Source organism: Pongo pygmaeus, chromosome 1 (assembly GCF_028885625.2).
Source record: "Pongo pygmaeus isolate AG05252 chromosome 1, NHGRI_mPonPyg2-v2.0_pri, whole genome shotgun sequence".
Classification (NCBI taxonomy): Eukaryota; Metazoa; Chordata; class Mammalia; order Primates; family Hominidae; genus Pongo; species Pongo pygmaeus.
The window spans coordinates 90018887-90039327 of NC_072373.2; the positions used below are offsets into that span (position 1 = coordinate 90018887).

General features: G+C 43.1%; 1 protein-coding gene across 1 annotated transcript in view; it reads right to left on the reverse strand.

Moving 5' to 3' along the window:
• ATP1A4 (ATPase Na+/K+ transporting subunit alpha 4) overlaps nucleotides 1-12506 on the reverse strand; it is a 36605-nt gene extending 24099 nt beyond the window's left edge. Inside the window, exons 1-6 of the mRNA XM_054449212.1 lie at nucleotides 11863-12506; nucleotides 10815-10874; nucleotides 8789-8992; nucleotides 7880-7993; nucleotides 4870-5004; nucleotides 4480-4597 (exon numbers count right to left, since the gene is read on the reverse strand). Of these exons, the coding sequence (XP_054305187.1) occupies nucleotides 4480-4597; nucleotides 4870-5004; nucleotides 7880-7993; nucleotides 8789-8992; nucleotides 10815-10874; nucleotides 11863-12009 (778 nt within the window). The 5' untranslated portion in view covers nucleotides 12010-12506. The remainder of the gene's footprint in view (nucleotides 1-4479; nucleotides 4598-4869; nucleotides 5005-7879; nucleotides 7994-8788; nucleotides 8993-10814; nucleotides 10875-11862) is intronic.
• Between the last annotated feature and the right edge of the window lie 7935 nt (nucleotides 12507-20441).

Genomic DNA, 20441 nt, shown 5'->3' on the forward strand with positions numbered 1-20441 from the left:
GGACACAGAGCTCCTGAGACCTTTGTAATTTCTTGAGTGATATGAGTGTCTGACACAGAACTCTTAAATGCCTTGGAATTTCCTGGGTGATAGGAGTATCTTTGTTCTAATGAGGTGACTCTCGGTGGGTTCCTGGATAGCCACAGGATGGGGCTGGTGGCCAGGGCAGATAACCATGTGATTGGAGAGTTGGAACTTGCAGTTCATGGACTGACCTCTTTGGAGGGGAGGAGGGATGAAGGTTGAGTTGATCACCAATGGCCAATAATGTAATCGATTATACCTATGTAATGAAATCTCCATTAAAAACCTCAAAGGACTGGGTTTGGAAAGTGTCTACGTGTATGACCATGTGGAGGGTTACCGGAGGGCACCCTGGACTGGAGAGGGCACAGACGCTCCTCCATGCTCCTTCCCACGTGCCTTGTCCTATGCGTCTCTTCCGTATGACTGTTCATCTGTATCCTTGTAATATCCTTTATAATAATGGGTAAACCTAAGTAAGGTGTTTCCCTGAGTTCTGTGAGCCATCCTAGCAAATTAATCAAACCTGAAGAGGGAGTCGTGGGAACCCCAATTTATAGTCAGGCCATAACCTAGGACTTGCGATTGGGGTCTAGAGTTAGGGACTGTCTTGTGGGGCTGAGCCCTAACCTGTGAGATCTGATGCTATCTCCAGGTGGATTGTATCAGAGCTGAATTGAATTATAGGACACCCAATCATCGTCCTTTGGAGAACTGGTTGTTGGTGGGGAGAACTGTCTACACATGTTGGACACAGAAGTGTTCTGTGTTCAGTGTAAGTGTAGAGAAAAAAAAAAAAAGCTGTTTCTTTTTTTTTTTTCCATCAGAGATGGTCACCCAAGACATGCCATGTCTGAATTGAGGAAGCTGTTTGGTTTGGTTCCTACAAAGAGGAAGCTGTCAATGGTCAAAAACAAAGTGGAGACTCAAGGCCCTCTGAGAGGTCATTATGTTGTGCTCTCCTCATATTTAGTTTATACAAATAAAGGTCTTCTAGTCTGAAAAATCTCTGAAGAGGTCTCACAGTTCTCCTGAAATACCCAATTTTATTGCCTAATTGCCTTCACTGTCAAGAAGGCCTTTATTATACTTAATCTGAGTATCTTCTATTGCCTATATAGTTCTCATCTTACCCTCAGCAGCTGAGGAGTTTCTAGATCCCAAGAATAGTGGTTACCCTTCTGGTAGTGCCCTATGTTCCAACATCCCCTTATCCCCTAACCCAGTGGTTCTCAACTGGAGGCAATCCTTACCCACCAACCCCCTTCCCCACCCACCAACCCCCTTCCCCGGGGACATTTGGCAATGCTTGGAGACATTTGTGGTTGTCACAACTGGGGTGGGAGAAGGCTGCTACTGGCATGCAGTGGGTAGAGGCCAGGGATGCTGTTAAACATCCTGCCACACACAGGACAGCCTTCCTGTCCTGCACAACAAAGAATTAGCCAGCCCCAAATGTGAGTGGTTGAGAAATCCTGCTCTAACCTGCGCCCCCTCCCTGCTTTGCTGGCTGGAGCCAGTCTGACCTCTGCTGGGTAGCATGGGCCATAACAGCTGGGCTTCTGTGCTTATGAGGTCCCTGTTTCCTCTCCACCAGCACTGCCCCAGTCAGAAGGGCAGCTTGGACATCATGTTTAGCTTTACACACACATGATGCAGGCCACTCACCTTGAAATGAGGGGCATAACAAAATTCTTTTCTTAAAGTAATTCTTCCTGCTTTACCATAATGGCTGAAATTTCTACCATTAAGATCAGAGTCAGAATCACTCAGACAGGCAGCATATCACTGAAACTGCATTTATTTTAAAAGCAGAAAGACTCAGGGCTGGAAGTTCAACTTTCTAAATTACTAGCTCTTTTCCTTGGGGCAAGTTACTTAAACGCTGAGAGTCAGGCTTCCTCATCTTTAAAATGGAATGAAAGCACTTACTAAACTGTGAGGACTGAATATTTTTAAGAGTCTAGAAGAAGGTTAGGCACATCATAGGCACTTGAAAATTAGTTTCTTTCTTCTCATCATTTAGATGAACTTAGGGTTTCCAGTAGAACCAATATAGAATCATACTTGTGACTTAGTAGGAGCAGCTCTAATTTGGGAGCTCCCATGAACATTGTTGCACGTGGTGGTCTCCGTTTTCTAAGGTTGCCTTTAGCTGTGTGAGTCTGAGAGCAGGGTCCTACTCAAGGAGCAGACAGGTCAGGTCAGTGTTTATGTGGAGGAGGAATCCTGAAAAGGTTCCCAGGCCGAGGCATTCTATAGATGGGCTTCAAACTGGTTGCCAAAGGCATATATTGGGTCCTGTGGAATGAAGATGCTGAAATACTTGAGAGATGCTGAGGAGTTTCCTATTTTGGGTCGGGTGGAGGAGGGTGGGTAGTGTATGGTGTCACCTACATATATCTTGTGTCACCTAGTTCTTCTATTATATTCCTTCTGCTATGGTTTCTTCACTCTTGGAGAAACAGGATTTAATAATTAGTCTCAGTGTGTCTAAAGTTGATGTCAACCTTGGGGAAGGCTGAGAAGGCCAAGCATCCGGCACCCCAGGCCAGACTGGCTCCTTCATACACCTTCCATATATTGCCAGAGAAATAGCTTGGGCTCCCTTGAAGATGCATGAGAACCCAAACAGAAGTCTGTGCCACAGCCATGTCAAGGTCTACAGTGATGAGACATGGGAGGCAAGGGTAAAGGTTAAAGTTATGCTACTAATTTGCAAATTGGTCTAAGGCAAAGGTTAAAAGTCTAGGGTAAAGGTTAAAGGGCAAATTGGTCTGGGGTAAATGCTATCGGTCTGCAAATTGCTGAGAAATTCCTCAACTGAAAGTCCTTTGGCCCAGCTCCTTCAACCTAACTCCACCTTCTTGGCCACATATTGGGTTTTGTTAGTCTCCTACAAAACTATTTTCTATCTAAATAGATGCTTGCTTCCCAGTCGAAATGCCACCACCACTTTCCTCCATACCCTTTATCTGAACATATACTTAGCGGATGAAAACCCTACTTTGTAAGGGTAAATTTGGGCAAATTTTTTCCTAAAATCTAATAGCAGACATCTAGTGTTTTTGGGGAAAGCTTGCTAACTTGCTTCTGTCCAATCAATTTTAAAACATTTTTAATATATGTATTTTATTTTCTAGTTGGATTCTTTCTCATAGTCTATTCTGTCTTAACATTACTCTTCTTCTTTAAGGTATTTTCGAATTAAATAGCAATCTTTCAGCACAGAGCAGGGTCTGTGGAAGGAGCATGAGATATGGAGACAGACCTACATTAGAATCCCTGACCCGCCTCCTTTCTATTGAGTTGTACTCTTGGATATGGTGCTTAATTTCTTTGAACCTTAGTCTGCTATGTGTAAAATAGGGATAATATCTGGTATTGTGCGCATTGTGGGAATTAGAGATAATATTTATAATATTTAACAAATATTATGCATTCAAATAAAAAAATAACTATTTCTAGGCTGGGTATGGTGGCTCACGCCTGTAATCCCAGCACTTTGGGAAGCCAAGGAAGGCGGATCACTTGAGGTCAGTAGTTCGAGACCAGCCTGGCCAACATGGTGAAAACCCATCTCTACTAAAAATACAAAAAATAACTGGGCATGGTGGTGGGCACCTGTAATCCCAGCTACTTGGGAGGCTGAGGCAGGATAATTGCTTGAACCTGGGAGGCAGAGGTTGCGGTGAGCTGAGATCACACCACTGCATTCCAGCCTGGGCAACAGAGAGAGACTCTGTCTCAAAAAACACAAAACAAACAAAAGAACTATTTTTAGATAACCAAACATTTGTTCTTAAGCATGAATAATGGTTTTCAAGTGTGCTCCATGGAGTCTTCAGGCCTCCTTAAGGGGAAAGGGCAAAGGAGAGATTGACAGAATGATGTTCAGTCCCTTTTTATTACCATTTTGCCAGAACTGTCTCCCAGTTCAAGGATTCCTAGATTCTAGGAGCAAAGCCAAAGTTTAAGTGGTAAAGTCTAAGTGGCACCTCTGGTAATTCAAATTTCCAATGCCAATATCTTCTCTTGGATAGGGGAATAGTTAGAAGTTAGGGCTTACCTTAGGAGAAGAATGACTTAGCAGGGCTGAACAATTTTCCTCCCTTCTGTGCCATTTTCAGCTAAACAGCATAGTCCATTCACAAGCTAAAATAATAGCTAATAATTGTAGGTCACTTACAATGTATTAGGCCTTGTGCTGGGCATTTTACATATATTACCTCAATTCACACAAAAATCTACGGAGTAACGACTTTTACTGTCATCATTGTGCAAATGTGGAAATGATGACCTTGACCTTTCACCAGAGGTCATACAGCTCGTGATGGAGAAGCTTGACTGTTTACTGGCTCTTACCTACCCTGCTACCTTGAGAAGACAGTTATTAAAATCTTTATGTTTTGGTGCCTGCTTTTGAATCTATGCTACTTATGGTTCGATATTCACCTTCCACACAGTTGGTGGAAAAGAAGCAGATGTTTCGGGTCTCCAGAGGGTTCTCATGGGTGAAGTCAGGGGAGCGGCTCTGGGGTTCTGACTCCCCAGTCAAGGATGAGTTGTCCACCTGGGATGGGAGAGGGGATGCGTTGTAAGGTGAGCATAGGAAAAAAGGCAGATTTATTTACAAAAATAATATGTCTTCATCTGGTCACCAACATCATCACTGACAGACTGAGAGAAACAAATTTACACATATGTTGTCTCTAACATCAAATCTACACTTGTAACTTCTCAAGATTCTGAGTAATAAGCTTACACTTTCTCTAACAGCCCAGGTGTCTACCCTGCCATGAGATCATGCTTGGGTCCCTCACATAGCTTTCTGCATCCCCTCACCTTACATCCTTGTGCAGAGATAAGCCGGAGGTCAGCAGGGACTCGGTCTCCACCCTTGATTTCCACCAGGTCTCCCAACACCACCTCTTCTACATTAATTTGCATCTTCTCTCCTCCTCGAATTACCAGAGCTTGCTATGGGAGGATAGTGCAGGATCATTTCCAAAACTTTTGGCTTTCCCCATCCCGCTGTTAGCCTAAAACCTTCTGTTACTGGTCTCCTTCCTCCTTACTCCCCTTTCTTACTATCACCCACCACATCATTCTTGAAGGTGTCTTTGGCAGATTGCAAATTCCCATGATGCTGTTTGCAGGGCCCTTTGCAATGTGACTTTGACGCTCTTGCCATTAAGAGGTGGAGTCTCTCTCTCTACCCCTAAACCTGGGCTTGGCCATGTGACTTGCTTTGGCCCATAGAATGAATGTGATGGAAAGAGGAGTTTAAAAAGTGCTTTCAGGCCAGGACTGGTGGCTCACACCTATAATCCCAGCACACTAGGAGGCCAAGGTGGGAGGATTGCTTGAACCCAGGAGTTTAAGACCAGACTGGGCAACATAGTGAGACTCTGTCTCTACAAAAATTGAAAAAAAATTAGCCAGGTGTGGTGGCATGCACCTGTAGTCCCAGCTGTTTGGGAGGCTAAAGTTGGAGGATCACTTGAGCCCAGAAGGTTAAGGCTGCAGTGAGCCGTGATCACGTCACTACACTTCAGTCTGGGTGACAGAGTAAGACCCTGTCTCAAAAAATTAAAAAAAAAGTGCTTTCATGCTGGGGCTTGCATTCCTGTTTCTGAGAATCCTCTGCCACCCTACGAACAAGCCCAAGCTAACCTCTCTATAAAAAGAGAGATCACGAAGAAAAAGGCCCCAGCTGTCCCAGTCATCTCAGCTGAGGGCCCAGGCATGTGAATGAGGTCATCTAAGACCATCCAGCCCCAGCTGAGGTCAGCTTAGACCAGAACAGCACAGCCACAGAATCATGAGAAACAGGAGTTTGCTATTTGAAGCCACTAAGTTTTAGGGTAGTTTGTTAGGTAGCAAAAGCTAACCGACCATCCCTAAACTCCTAGTCTCCAAAACTGCCCAAACACTTTGTCCCAAAACTCTTACCCAAGGAAGGAATTAAGCGATACCAAAGAGAGAAGGAAATCCTGGGCTCTACTACTGGAACATGATCATACTATTGGGAAAATGTGGAGCCTATTCCTTTGCAAGTTTCCAGCCCTGTGCCTAGGAACCTCTATTTATCGTCGTATTCTTTCCAGGTACCTTTAAAAAACATTTAACTTGAAAATAATTTTAAACTTTCAGAAAAGTTGCAAGAATAAAAATAGTACCAAGAACACCTATATAACCTTTATCCAGATTCACCTATTAACATTTCACCCGTTACTTTGTCATTTGTTTTCATCCTCTCTCTCTCTCTCTCTCTCTCTCTGTGTATATACTCTTTTCCTGAACTACTTGAGGGTAAGTTACCTACATCATGATCTTTTATCTTAAAAACTTCGTTGTGCATTTCCCAAGAATTAAGACATTATCTTAAATAACCACAATGTAGTTATCAATTTCAGTATGTTTCACAATGATACTTTAATCTACTGTATTAATCTGTCAGTATTCCAGTTTTGCCAATTGACCCAATACATCTTTCAAAACATTATTTTCAGTGGAGCTGGAGGACATTGTCCTAAGCAAACTAACAGGAACAGAAAACCAAATACCTTATGTTCTCTCTTATAACTGGAAGCTAAACACTGAGTACATATGGACACAAAGAAGGGGAACAACAGACACCAAGGCCTACTTGAGGGTGGAGGGTGGGAGGAGGGTGAGGATAGAAAAACTACCTATCAAGTACTATGCTTATTACCTGGGTGATGAAATAATTTGTACACCAAATCCCTGTGACACACAGTTTACTTATGTAACAAACCTGCACATGTATCCCCGAACCTAAAATAAAAGCTCAAAATAAAAAGTAAAAATAAAGCATTACTTCCTCCTCTGGCACAGAATCAGATCTAGGGTTAGATATTGCATTTAGTTGCCATGTCCCTGTCTTTTTTTTGAGACAGCGTCTCTCTCTCTCTGTTGCCAGGCTAGAGTGCAATGGCACGCAATCTCTGCCTTCCGTGCTCAAGCAATCCTCCTACCTCAGCCTCCTGAGTAGCTGGCACTACAGGCACGCTCAGCTAATTTTTAAATTTTTTTTTGTAGAGATAAGGTCTCACTATACTGCTCAGGCCCGTCTTGAACTTGACTCAAGTAGTCCTCTTGCCTCGGTCCCCCAAACGGTTGGGATTACAGGCAGGAGCCACCACCCTTGGAATAGTTGTCATGCCTCTTTAGCCTCTTTTTATTATTATTATTATTTTTTTTTTTTTGAGATAGGGTCTTGCCCAGGTTGGTCATAGTTCACTATAGACTTAAATTCCTGGGTTCAAGTAATCCTCCCGCCTCAGCTGCCTGTGTAGCTTGGACTACAGATGTAGACCAGCTATTTTATTTTATTTTATTTTTGTAGAGATAGCATCTCAAACTCCTGGGTGATCCTGTTGCCTCAGCCTCCCAGAGTGCTGGGATTACAGGCATGAGCCACTATGCCTGGTATGTTTAATATGGAACATCCCCACAGCTGTTCTTTGTCTTTGAGGTCATTGACATTTGAAGAATCCAGCCCCCCCCACAGCACCCCCCTCCCAGCCCCACCAACACTTGTCTCTTTAAAAAAATAGAATGTTCTTATTTGGGGTTTGTATGGTGTTTCTTCTTTAGATTCAGATTCTGCCTTCTAGATCAGAGCACTTCATAGGTGACGTTATGTCTTTCTCAGGGTTTCACAGCTTTTCCAGGCACTTTTAAGGACTGATAGAGTACCTTGATCCCCTCATCACCAACCTCACTCAGCTCACTTATTGTAGGATATAATTTTCCATGGGACTTCATCATTATGTATTTGGCCACATCCTGCTCCTGCTCCCACTAGATCCTCCCACTCCAATCCTACCTGAGGCACCATGTTCTTAAAAGACTCCATGATCTTGGAGCTCTTGGCCTCCTGATAATAGGAGAAGCAGCCAGTAATGATGACCACGACAGAGAGTACGATGCTCAGGTAGAGCTGAGGGTGGGGAAAGAAAGCATTTATCAGTGGGACCTTGTCTTCTTCTTCATCCTCAGAAAATCAGTCTGCAAGGGGCACAGCAGTTTCACCAGGTGTAAGAGACCATAAGACTGAGTTGAGAGCAGAGGGATAGAGAAGAATCTGAGGTGGAGCCAGTACACTTGGCTTCCTGGTGAAGGAACCCTGAGCCATGGTGAGCCGTCAGCAAAATTCCTGGTCAGAGAAGGCCTGTATCTTTCTCTCCAGGAAGGCTAATCTCTGGATGGAGGGGGTGGGTCGTGAGGGAGGCTGGGAGGAAGGAGATGAGGTTAAAATTGTGGAGAAGAGAAAGGGACTGCAAAATGCTTTGGGGATCAGTTGGGAAGGTCGTCAAAGAACAGCAAGTTTTTCGGGGACATTGTGCATCTCAGGGAACTGGACCAGAAGCTTTTTAGATAAAAGGTGAGAGGAACCAAGATGGCACTTAGAAAGTGGAGTATTAGGGATTTTGGTTTATTACATTAATGTACATTTATTACATTATTATGTAATGTACATTTATTACATTAATGTACATTTAATTACATTTTACAATTAATTACATTCATTACAATGTAATTAATCAATTACATTGTAATTAATTACAATCAATTACATTTATAATTAATGTACATTTATTACATTATTACATTAGTGTAATAATGTAATTAGGGATTTGGGCCAGAGGACTTCAGGATTGCTAGGCTGCTGAGCAAAAGAGTGTCTGGGGCTAAGCAGAGATAGGGCTGGCTAGTAGTAGCTGAACAGACTCACGTTGTCTTTGGTAGGCTCCTCATTGAAATATATCTGGATGCTGTAGGCCACAAAGCAGAGAATGGCCCCAGTCCATAGTAGGAGGGAGAAGCCTCCGAACAGTTGCTTACAGAATTTGACCCATTCTGGAGTGGTGGGGGGTGGGGTAAGAGTATTGGGTCCATCTCGAGTCAGGATTTCCTTTGCCCTTTGGTGGCTATGGCCCTGTGTAGAGAAGAAATAGGGTTGGATAGAGAGCTGTGAAAAGAGGAACAGCCATAGCAAAGGGGAACCTGACATTTGGAGCCCCAGGACGGGTCTGGAGACTAAAGACGCTTTCAGAAGGTCAGTCTGGAAGTTCTTCCTGGATAAGGTGAGGTTTCATAATTTGCATTAGAGGAGGGATGTCATTTAGCATGCTTACATAGGAAGGTTTTTGTTTATGGATTGATTCACAAACTTTTTTGAACTTGAGAACCTATCTTGGGTCTTAGGTGCTGAGGATACCAACATGAATAAGAATGGTCCCTACCCTTAAGGTGCTCCAGTGGGGAGATAAATACATACAGATAATTATAATGTGCAGGGCCAATGTCATGATGAAATATAATACTTAATGTTGATAACATATTAACACCACGCTTTGACTCTCCAACTTAGAGGGAATAAGATCTAGTGTTTGGTAGCACAATAGGGCAACTATAGTTAATAATTTATTATAGGTATCAAAATAATTAGAGAAGTGGATTTGGAATGTTCCCATGCAAAGAAATGATAAATGTTTGAGGTTATGGGTATCCTAAATACCCTGATTTGATCATTACACATTGTATGCTTATATCAGAATAATACATGTACACCATAAATATGTACATCTACTTATCCATTTTTTTTTTTGAGACAGAGTCTCACTCTGTCACCCAGGCTGGAGTGCAGTGGCATGATCTCGGCTTACTACAAACTCCATCTCCCAGGTTCAAGTGATTCTCCTGCATTCAAGTGATTCTCCGGCCTCAGCCTCCCGAGTAGCTGAGATTGCAGGTGTGTGCCACTACGCCTGGATAATTTTTGTATTTTTAGTAGAGATGGGGTTTCACCATGTTGGCCAGGCTGGTCTTGAACTCTTGACCTCAAGTGATCTGCCTGCCTTGGATTACAGGTGTGAGCCACGGCACCTGGCCCATAAATTTTTAAAAAACATAAATAGAAAAGAAAACCAACAAAAAACATGAATGCATAGATTCTCATTCCACTCTTGTGCACAAGCTGATGTGCTTTTTCCTGTTAATGAAAATGATAGTAGAAACTACCAGTCCCCACCAGCCACTCCCCAACCTCTGCCTGAAACACCCAAGGGGCCCCAAAACCCTTTCAGGGGTCCACAAGGTCAATTTTCATAGTAATACTAAATCATTGTTTGCCTTTTTTTATTCTCATTTTCTTAAGAGTATGTAGTGGAATTTTCTGACGGCCAACTGGCATAACATCACAACAGATTTTATACAGAAAATATTTGAGAATCCAGCTATCTTCTATTAAAAAGCAAGACATTGAAGAGGTTTGCAAAAATGTAAGATGCTGCTAATTTTTTTGTTTTGAAAAATAGTTATTTGTCAAAACATATTATATATGAATATATGATAACCTTATTTTTGTTATTCTTAAATGAATTGAGAAATACATTTTAAAACTCTCAATTTTAATTTCTAATGTGGTAAATGTAGACAGACGTAAGCCACATAAGCACAAACTCTCTGCGGTCCTCGATAAATTCTAAGAGTGTAAAGGAGACCTAAGGACAAGATGTTTGACCAGCACTGCCCTAAAGCATTCTTATTCTCTTATCTAGTCCTAAACTCTCTTTGGGGGTAGTTACCATTTTCAGCTTTTTCCAGGTAGTGTCCATGGAACGTGGCCAGGCAGAGGGTGAGGGGTGGGAACATTGGACTTGAAGTTAGGGGGCTGGATTCCTAGTTCAGCTTTTGTCCTGGCAGCCTCACAGTCAGAGTTGGAGACTCTCTGCCTCCTCAGGGAGCTTCTTACTCACCTTTGTCAGGTCCACGGAGTACTTGGTGCTCAGCTCTTCCAAGGTTAATTTGTGATCATCCTGAGGGGACAGTAGAGGCATTGAGGGACAGGGGGTGGCCCAGGTCATTTCCAGGGAGAGGGGGAGAAACAGACTGGAGAATGTTAGTCCAAACTGTGACTGCTCCATTTTGTGAGCTCCCTGCTATTTTTTTTTTTTTTTTTTGAAATGGAGTCACTCTGTTGCCCAGGCTGGAGCACAGTGGTGAGATCTCGACTTACTGCAACCTCTGCCTCCCGGGTTCAGGTGTTTCTTCTGCCTCAGCCTCCCAAGCAGCTGGGATTACGGGGGCCCATCACCACGCCCAGCTAATTTTTGTATTTTTAGAGGTGGGGTTTCACCATGTTGGCCAGGCTGGTCTCGAACTCCTGACCTCAGGTGATCTGCCCGCCTCAGCCTCCCAAAGTGCTGGGATTACAGGTGTGAGCCACCATGCCCGGCCTAGCTCCCCACTATTTTACAGGCCTTGGTCAAAGTGAAACATTTCACGGGGGTTTGGGTTGGAGAAACAGCCTGCCTAACCACCTGACCACAGGGCAGACAAAGGCCCAATTAAAGACAAAGACCCCACTAAAGAAACATCCCTATCACATCCTGCTGGGCAAAGGTCCAAGGAATGCCATGATTATATTCTGTGGAAACAAGGGCCAAAAATCACCTCATCATGAGAACATCTTATCGATATCCTGCCAGGCAGCAGGCCATACAGCCCAGTCCCCTCCCGCCCATCCCTATAAGTACCCCAGCCTGTAAGTGGCAGTGGACTGTGGAATTAAGCTGGTCCCCCACTTCCTCAGGTGTCTGCAATACACCTGTGTTTGCTGTTGAGCTGCCCTGTCTCTCTGTGTGTATCTTTTTTTTTTTTTTAACCCTCTCCTTCCCTCCAAAGCCTAACAGAGAAGAGATGTGGCTCTGGCCTGTGTGTTTCATTCTCAAAGTAAGATGTTAAAGATAGGTGGAGGAGAGTTTTCAGAGGGCGGCCGTCAGCGCCCACTTTGGGTGACCTCACCATGACCACTTCCTTCTTCAGTTCCGCCATATCGCGCTTCTGTTTTTTCCTCTTCACCATTTTTTTCTTGATAAGCCCCTTTTTAGGTCTCCGTCTTGGATTCTGGTCATGGGGAGCCACTGTCCCTTTCTTCCCCCAAAGCCCCATAGCTATCCCCAGAAAGAGCTGCCCGAGCTCAACTGTGGGAAGAAAGCTGAGAGAGTGAGGGAAGGGGAAGGGAAGAGGGGGCGCGGGCAAGGGGGCCACCAGAAGAGAGTGGTGGGGAGAGAATGAGGGAGCAGAAAGAAAGAGGTAGGGAGGGAGGGAGGTGTTGGGTGGTGAAGGTGAGAGAGAGGAAGGGAAGTGAGAGAGGAGAGACTGAGCGGTCCTCGAACCGTCCGCTGGGAAGAGGAAGAGTCAGGAGTGAGGGAGGAGGGAGGAGAGGAGCCTAGGGTGGAAGGATGAAAAGGTAGAGGTGAGGAAATGCAGTGAGGGCCTCAGGAAACAGGAGGTGAAGCGTAACCAGGTGCCTCAGTGATGAAGATGCTGCAGGGCCCACAGGCAGGTGGGAAATGCAGTGAGAGTGAGGACGCGGAGTGAGCTTCAGGGACCTGGGAACCCCCCAGTCCCAGGCCTTGTGGTTGCTGGGGCAATGACCCAGGTCTGGCATCACAAAGGCCTCGTGAAAGTTCTAACCAAGAATCCAGAAGTCTTGCCTTGGCGATGGTCCGGGTCTGCTGTCACAAAGGCCTCATGAAGGTTTTAACCAAGAACCTAGAAGTCTCAGTCTTTGGGTTTGAGGACGATTGGAGCAGGCCCTGCTACAGAGAGAGTTTCAGTCCGAGGGCAGAACTAGAACAAAGTTCTTGTGTGGTCCTGCAGACTTTGGAGGCTTAGAGTTATCCCAAATAGCTGACTCAAAAATAAAGCGGGTATTTGGCCGGGCGCGGTGGCTCACGCCTGTAATCCCAGCACTTGGGAGGCTGAGATAGAGACCTTCCTGGCCAATATGGTGAAACCCCATCTCTACTAATAATACAAAATTTAGCCAGGTGCAGTGGCGGGCACCTGTAATCCCAGCTGCTTGGGAGGCTGAGGGAGGAGAAACATCTGAATCCAGAAGGCAGAGGTTGCAGTGAATTGAGATTGCATCACTGCACTCCAGCCTCGGTGACAGAGTGACTCCATCTCAAACAAACAAACAAACAAACAAACAAAAAACCATAGCAGGGAGCTTACAAAATGGTGCAGTTGCAGTTTGGACTAATATTCTCCAGTCTGTTTTTGAGACTCCAACTCAAAAAAAAAAAAAAAGCAGGTACTCTGTGTGTGAGTGTATTTTTTAGCAAGGCACACTTTTCCACCAACATTGGGTTTGATCTCTTAATTTTAGGAGATCAGTTAGCAGAATAGATCAGATCTTGGGCTTTGGAACCAGTCCTGGATTTCAATCCCGGCTCCTCCACTTGTCAGCTGTGTGGCTTTGAGCAAGTTACCTAACCTCTGTACCTCTTTTTTCTTATTTGTAAAAGAGGATACCTTCTACCGTAAGTGAGGTGCTCTACAAAAAGCACTATGTGACATATATAGCATGTGTTCAATAGGTAGCTTGAATTCAGTAGTAGTTTTATTTGTGGATTAATATGCAGCTCTTCTCAGTGAGAGTAAAAATATACTTTTCTATGTGATAGCGTTGCATTTTCTCATTCTAAAATGATGTACTTGTCTATTCCATTGACCTTCTCTGATGTCTCAGTAAGTGCTTTGACTATATTAACTGTATATATGTTTTGCATGTCCATAGGATTCTACCTCCTTCCAAGAATAATCTGAAGCATCTATACTTTTCTATCAACCATTATATATATTTTTCAATTATGCATGTCACATAGATTTTCCCATTCTGTTGTTTGATATTTGTTTATTACTTTTTGAGACAGGATCTCACTTTGTTGCCCAGGCTGGAGTGTAGTGGTGCGATTATTGCTTACTCCAGCCTCAACCTCCCAGGTCCAAGCGATCCTCCCACCTCAGCCTCCCAAGTAGCTGGGACCACAGGCGTGTGCCACCATGCCCGGCTAATTTTTTTTTTTTATTTTAGTAAAGATGGGGTCCCCCTGTGTTGCCCAGGCTGGTCTCAAACTCCTGGGCTCAAGCAATCCTTGGCCTTGGCCTCCTAAAGTGTTGGGATTACATAAGTGAGCCACCAAGCCTGGCCTGATATTTATTTAATTGCATTTTGGTTGGGCATGCTTTTTAAAAATATGACTGTATCTGGAAACATTCATCTTGGTGCTGATGCAATCCTCCTTGAATATTCAGAAATAGAAATGTTCCCTTCCCAGCTGGGATAAATGATCGTCTATTTCTTTAACAGATTGGATTTTTCTTCTCTATTAAAAATGTATAAGATAAAAATTGAAAGCCCCACCTTCCCTCCCTCCAAACTCAGATTCTCCCTACTGCTGAAGTTACTGCTGGTGACAATGTGCTGCATGTCCTTCCAGTCTTTTTTCTATGTTTATACAAATAGATATCTAAAAGGAGATATTTTTCAACTTTTAAACAATCATTCAACTCTCTACCAACCTGTCATGTACATAAAGCTTATTTTTTTCAGTGCTGTGAGGCTTTCATATTCTGTATTGACCATGCTCTCTTCAATCATTCCCATTGCTGATGGATTTATGAGATATTTTCCATTTTTTAAACCATTAATAAAATTGCTAGAGTGTCATTCTTGCACACAGATATCATTAGGCCCTTGAGCTTCTATTTCTGTAGAATCAGTTCCTGTTGCTGAATCATAGAGTACACTCATTAACAATCTTAAAAGATTCTGCCAATTGGGCTTTAAAAGGGTTTATCTATCTACATCCCAACAACAGGATGCAAGAATGTCCGTCCTCCACACCTTTGATTTTGCTAGATGACCTTGATTTTTACTATTATAGTCAGTGAACTTTGATATCTTGTAGTTTTAATTTGCATTTTTAAATTGTCAATGTGAGCATTTTCTCTTATGTTTACTGGCTTTCTGGTTTCCTTTCTTTCTTTCTTTCTTTCTTTCTTCCTTCCTTCCTTCCTTCCTTCCTTCCTTCCTTTCTCTCTCTCTCTCTTTCTTTCTTTCGACAGGCTGGAGTGCAGTGGTGCGATCTCAGCTCACTGCAATCTCCACCACCCGGGTTCAAGCGATTCTCGTGCCTCAGCCTCCTAAGTAGCTGAGACTACAGGCACACGCCACCATACCTGGCTGATTTTTTTGTATTTTTTTAGTAGAGATGGGGTTTTGCCATGTTGGCCAGGCTGATCTCGAACTCCTGACCTTGGGTGATCCGCCCGCCTGGGCCTCCCAAGGTGCTGGGATTACAGGCATGAGCCACCATGCCTGGTCTTGGACTTTATTTATTTATTTTGTGAATTGTCATTCTTACAATTTGCCCAATTTTCCATTGTTTTCTTTTTTATATTGATTTGTACTAAACCCTTGTCATATATATTACAAATGTTTTCTCCCAGTCTTTGTGTTTAATGTAGTTGAACATAAAATTCTTAAGAACAAGGTTAGAATTAAAGTTAAAATTCCTGTTTTTCTATGCATCATCTATGTGACAATAACACTTAGCTCAGTCTTGCAGATGGGGATTGCCCAAAAGCAACTTTATGGAGACACAATCAATTGAAATTATTTTTAGAAACCTTGTTTTGTTCTAGAGATCTTAGCTCAAAAGTCCACCTCTTAGGAGAGGCGTTCTCTCATAGTTAAATCCAAAACAGCCCCTCCTGCGCCAGCCCTCTCTTTGTCACTTTTGGTCTTCACAACACTTCTCTCCCTCTGAAATTATCCTGCCCATTAACTGTTGACTTGTCTGATTGACTTGTCTTGTTGACTTATCTGGTTCTCCATGACCCTAGGGACCTTCCCTGTTTTTTTCACAGCTGTATACCCGGCTCCTAGGATAGTACTTGGCACAGGGCAGCTGGTCCACAAATAGTCCCTGAATAGATGTTGAATGACTGATGAGTTTTCAGGTTTTATCTTAGTGCTACAAGGTTTTGATAATTGCCACTTTGGTCTGATTTTTTTTTTTTTTTTTTTCGAGACGAAGTCTCACTCTGTTGCCCAAGCTGGAGTGCAATGGCGCAATCTCAGCTCACTGCAACCTCCACCTACCAGGTTCAAGCAATTCTCCTGCCTCAGCCTCCCAAGTAGCTGGGACTACAGGCATGCACCACCATGTCTGGCTAATTTTTGTATTTTTAGTAAAGACAGGGTTTCACTATGTTGGCCAGGCTGCTCTTGAACTCCTGACCTCATGATCTGCCAACCTTGGCCTCCCAAAGTGATGGGATTATAGGTGTGAGCCACCGCATCCGGCCAGTGGTCTGATGTGTTTTAAAATCTGTTGGGGTAAATATGTTAGCATCAGTGATCTATTCATTTGCTTCATAATTACTTAGAAAAAATCTCTGAGATTCTTGCCTGATTACTCTTGCAGCTGAATGTCACAACCAATATGTCATGTTTTATAAAAATGCAGTGAGGATTTTAATTGATATTGAATTGACTCTTTCATAGTAACTTATTTTTATCTTTACTACATTCTGCCTTCCCAAATGGCAGTCAAGTTTAGCTTTCCATGAATTCATATTTTTTTTATTTCTCTCATTGTACTTTTAAATTTTCTTTAATAATTACTATATGCTGCACACAGTAAACCTTGAGCATAATTTGTTTTCATTCTATTGTAAATAGAAGTTTATGCTGTATTTTCTGTCTCCCTAATATTTAGGGATACATTTGATTCTTTGAAAACTGATACCATGTACCCTGTAACTTTGAATTTATTGCTTCTAGGATTTTTTTGTTATTGATGCTGTTGCTTTGTTTTGGCCGAATTTCTTGGATTTTTAGGGAGTTATGCTCACTATAAAACAAAGTTTTTTTTATTTAGAACTTTTATTTATTTATTTTTATTTTTTGAAACAGAGTCTTGCTCTGTTACCCAGGCTGGAGTGCAGTGGTCCAACCATGGCTCATTGCAGCTTCAACCTATCAGACTCAAGCGATCCTCCTCCCTCAGCCTCCCAAGTGACTGGGACCATAGGCGTGGACCACCACACCAGGCTAATTTTTTTTTTTTTTTTTTTTTTTAGTAGAGATGAGGTCTCACTATGTTGCCCAGGCTGGTCTCAAACTCCTGGGCTCAAGCAATCCTCCTGCATCAGCTTCCCAAAGTGCTGGGATTGTAGACGTGAACCATAGCACCTGGCTTATTTCGAACTTTTTTTTTTCTTTTTTTTTTTGAGATGGAGTCTCTGTTGCCCAGGCTGGAGTGCCGTGGCACCATCTCGGTTCATTGCAACCTCTGCCTCCTGGGTTCAAGTGATTCTCGGACCTCAGCATCTCAAGTAGCTGGGATTACAGGCATCTGCCACCATGCCTGGCTAATTTTTTTTTGTATTTTTAGTAGAGACGGGGTTTCACCATGTTGGCCAGGCTGGTCTCAAACTCCTGACCTCAAGAGATCCGCCCAACTCGGCTTCCCAAAGTGCTGGGATTACAGATGTGAGCCACTGCGCCCGGCCTTTGTAGAACTTTTAAACACAAACTCCTTATCGAGGATTTCAAATGTTTTATTGCAATTATTTGTTATAGTTGCTGTTACTGGTTTTCCAGACTTACTACACCCTTTCCTCTCTTCTCTGAACATGATTACATTTTCTTTTTTTTTGAGACCGAGTTTCACTCTTGTACCCCAGGCTGGAGGTGCAATGGCGGGATCTCAGCTCATTGCAACCTCTGCCTTCCGGGTTCAAGTGATTCTCCTTCCTCAGCCACCCGAGTAGTTGGGATTACAGGCACACGTGCCACCACGCGCAAATTTTTGCATTTTTAGTAGAGACAAGGTTTCGCTACATTGGCCAGGCTGGTCTCAAACTCCTGACCTCAGGTGACCCACCCACCTCGGCATCCCAAAGTGCTAAGATTACAGGCGTGAGTCACCGTGACTGGCCCATGATTATATTTTCTGATACGCTTTTTCCTCCAACATTTTTATCAGTAATAGATACTGAATTTTACTGATAGCCTCCTCAACCTTTTTTGAAATGATTATTTAATGCTTTGTCTAGTTAATGTTAGTTGTTTGTAACATTTTCCTTGTAATATGCTATCCTTGCATTCCACCATTTGGGGTAGTCAATTTATTATCTATATTAAATATAAAATTTTAACAAAATAGTACTTGTCTCATAAAATAGGCTGGGCAACACAAAACACAAAATAATTTTTTATATTCCAGCACATTTTAAATAATACAAGGAAATTCTTTGAGGAATTTGCAAAAAATCCTTCATTGAATTCACTGGAGCCAAGGATATTTTTGAAAGACTCACTTTGTATTAAATGGCTTCCTTTGATATTGGTCTCACTACTTTCTTCCTATTTTTTGCTGCATTCTTAGCATTATGAATATTTAGTGACTATCTCTGATTATCTCTGATGCATGATCACATTTCCTATTCTGTAGATAAAAAGAAAATGCCATGGAAAGACTTTCTGCCTGGGTCAAAAGTTGGCCTTAGCTTCTCAGATTACATTCAATAGCAAGGTTCTTCTTTTTGCTAAAATCTTTTAGCAGACCATCAAATCTCTTTGCATCTTTTTCTTTCTTTCTTTTCTTTTCTTTTTTTTTTTTTTGAGATGAAGTCTTGCTCTGTCACCCAGGCTGGAGTGTAGTGGCACAATCTCGGCTCACTGCAGCCTCTGCCTCCTGGGTTCAAGCCATTCTTCTACTTCAGCCTCCTGAGTAGCTGGGATTACAGGTGCATGCCCGGCTAATTTTTGTGTTTTTAGTAGAAGACAGGGTTTCACCATGTTGGCCAGGATGGTCTCGAACTCCTGACCTCAAGTGATCCACCCACCTTGGCTTCTCAAAGTGCTGGGATTACAGGCGTGAGCCACTGTGCCTGGCCTGGATCTTTTTCTTAACCCCCTACTGCATCTTTGAGATCATGTCTTCTCCCTTTCTCACTGGTCTGCCTTGCCCCTGCTGCTCAAATGTTGATTGTCCACAAATTCCTGGCTCCCTTGGCAGCCTCCCCAGTTCACTGAGCCATTGGGCTAGTCAGGCTCTGTCCATGCCCATGGGCTTTCTGTTCTTGCAGTTGCAGAGCATGGCATGGTTAAGAGGGCAGGCCCTGGAGTCAGACTGGCCTAGGTTTGAATCCTGCTTCAGATGCTTACTACCTTTGAAACTTTGAATAATAATTTAACTTTCTGAGCACCGGTTTTCTCATCTGTAAATTGGAGATAATAATAGTCTCCATCATACTGAATTATTGTGAGGATCATCCAACACATATTTATTAATTGTCTAATGTGTGTCAGATGTTTTAGGTGCTAAGGATAAAGGTGTTGAACAAAAGAAATAGAGTCCTTGTTTTCATGGAACTTATACTGGAGGAGTCAGACAAACAAAAGCATAAACAACAACAAAATACATGTATATCTTTCTAAATATTACATCTAGCTGTCTTTCTATCTAAATTTAAGGTAATAAGTATTTATGAACAAAAACAAAGAGAACAGAGAAAGAGGTTCCAGGAAGTCATTTTATTTGAGGTCCTCTGTGAGGATCTTACTGATGTTTAAGGAGTGATCTGAATGAAGTGACAAAGCCAGGCATGTGAATAACTAGGCAAAACTGTTCCTGGCAGAGGGGTCATCAAGAATACAGGCCCCGTGGTGGGATGAACAGAGACTATACAAATCAAATTTTGGCATAGTTATGGCACAAAATGAGCTGCGGTTAATGCTCTTATAATCACTACTAACTATAACTGTCATTAATGACACTGTTAAGAGTCATAATAAAGGGGCTGCAATATGGCCTGGGCAAGAATTGACTTCTGACCGTTATTCTGAAATCCTGGCATAGGTTGTAAGAGTTGGTGTCTTTCTCTCTCCCATTCCCAGGGCTCCTCTGGAGCAATGCACACCCACCCCCCCACCCCTCCATCTCCAGCACACAAGCATCCCCCCTACAGCCCATTACATTCTGTCCATGATGGTTTCTGATGTCTACTACTCAGGTGAATTTCAAGGATTGCATCCACTTTACCCCCACCCCTTAGAGAGAGCACCCAGGACAAAGCTCTGCATGAAGTACAGATTGTGAATTGGTGTTGACGCTTGGGCCCCTCAACCCACTATCTCCTTCCCCCATCCCATCAGATCAAGAGTGGCCTGATTTTGGTCTGGAATAGAAAAAGCAGATGCGCCCCTGAGGATCTTGTTCTTAATAGACTCACAGGCCCTTCCCTGTCCTGGACAAACCCTTGTGGCTCTTAGGGTGGGATCAGCTGAGGAAGGAGGCTCCTACTATATTTTCTTGTAGGTTATTTTGCAACCTAACTTCTTCCCCTCTTGCTTTCTCCATGGACATCATCTGCTCCCAGACCATTTCACTCCCATCCCTGACACTTGCTATCTCTTTGTTGCTTTCCCTAGAAGCCAAGTTCTGCCACAGCACACATTTCAATATCATGATTTAGGAGGGAGGCAAGTATAAAGTGTAGAAATCTGAATTATGGAA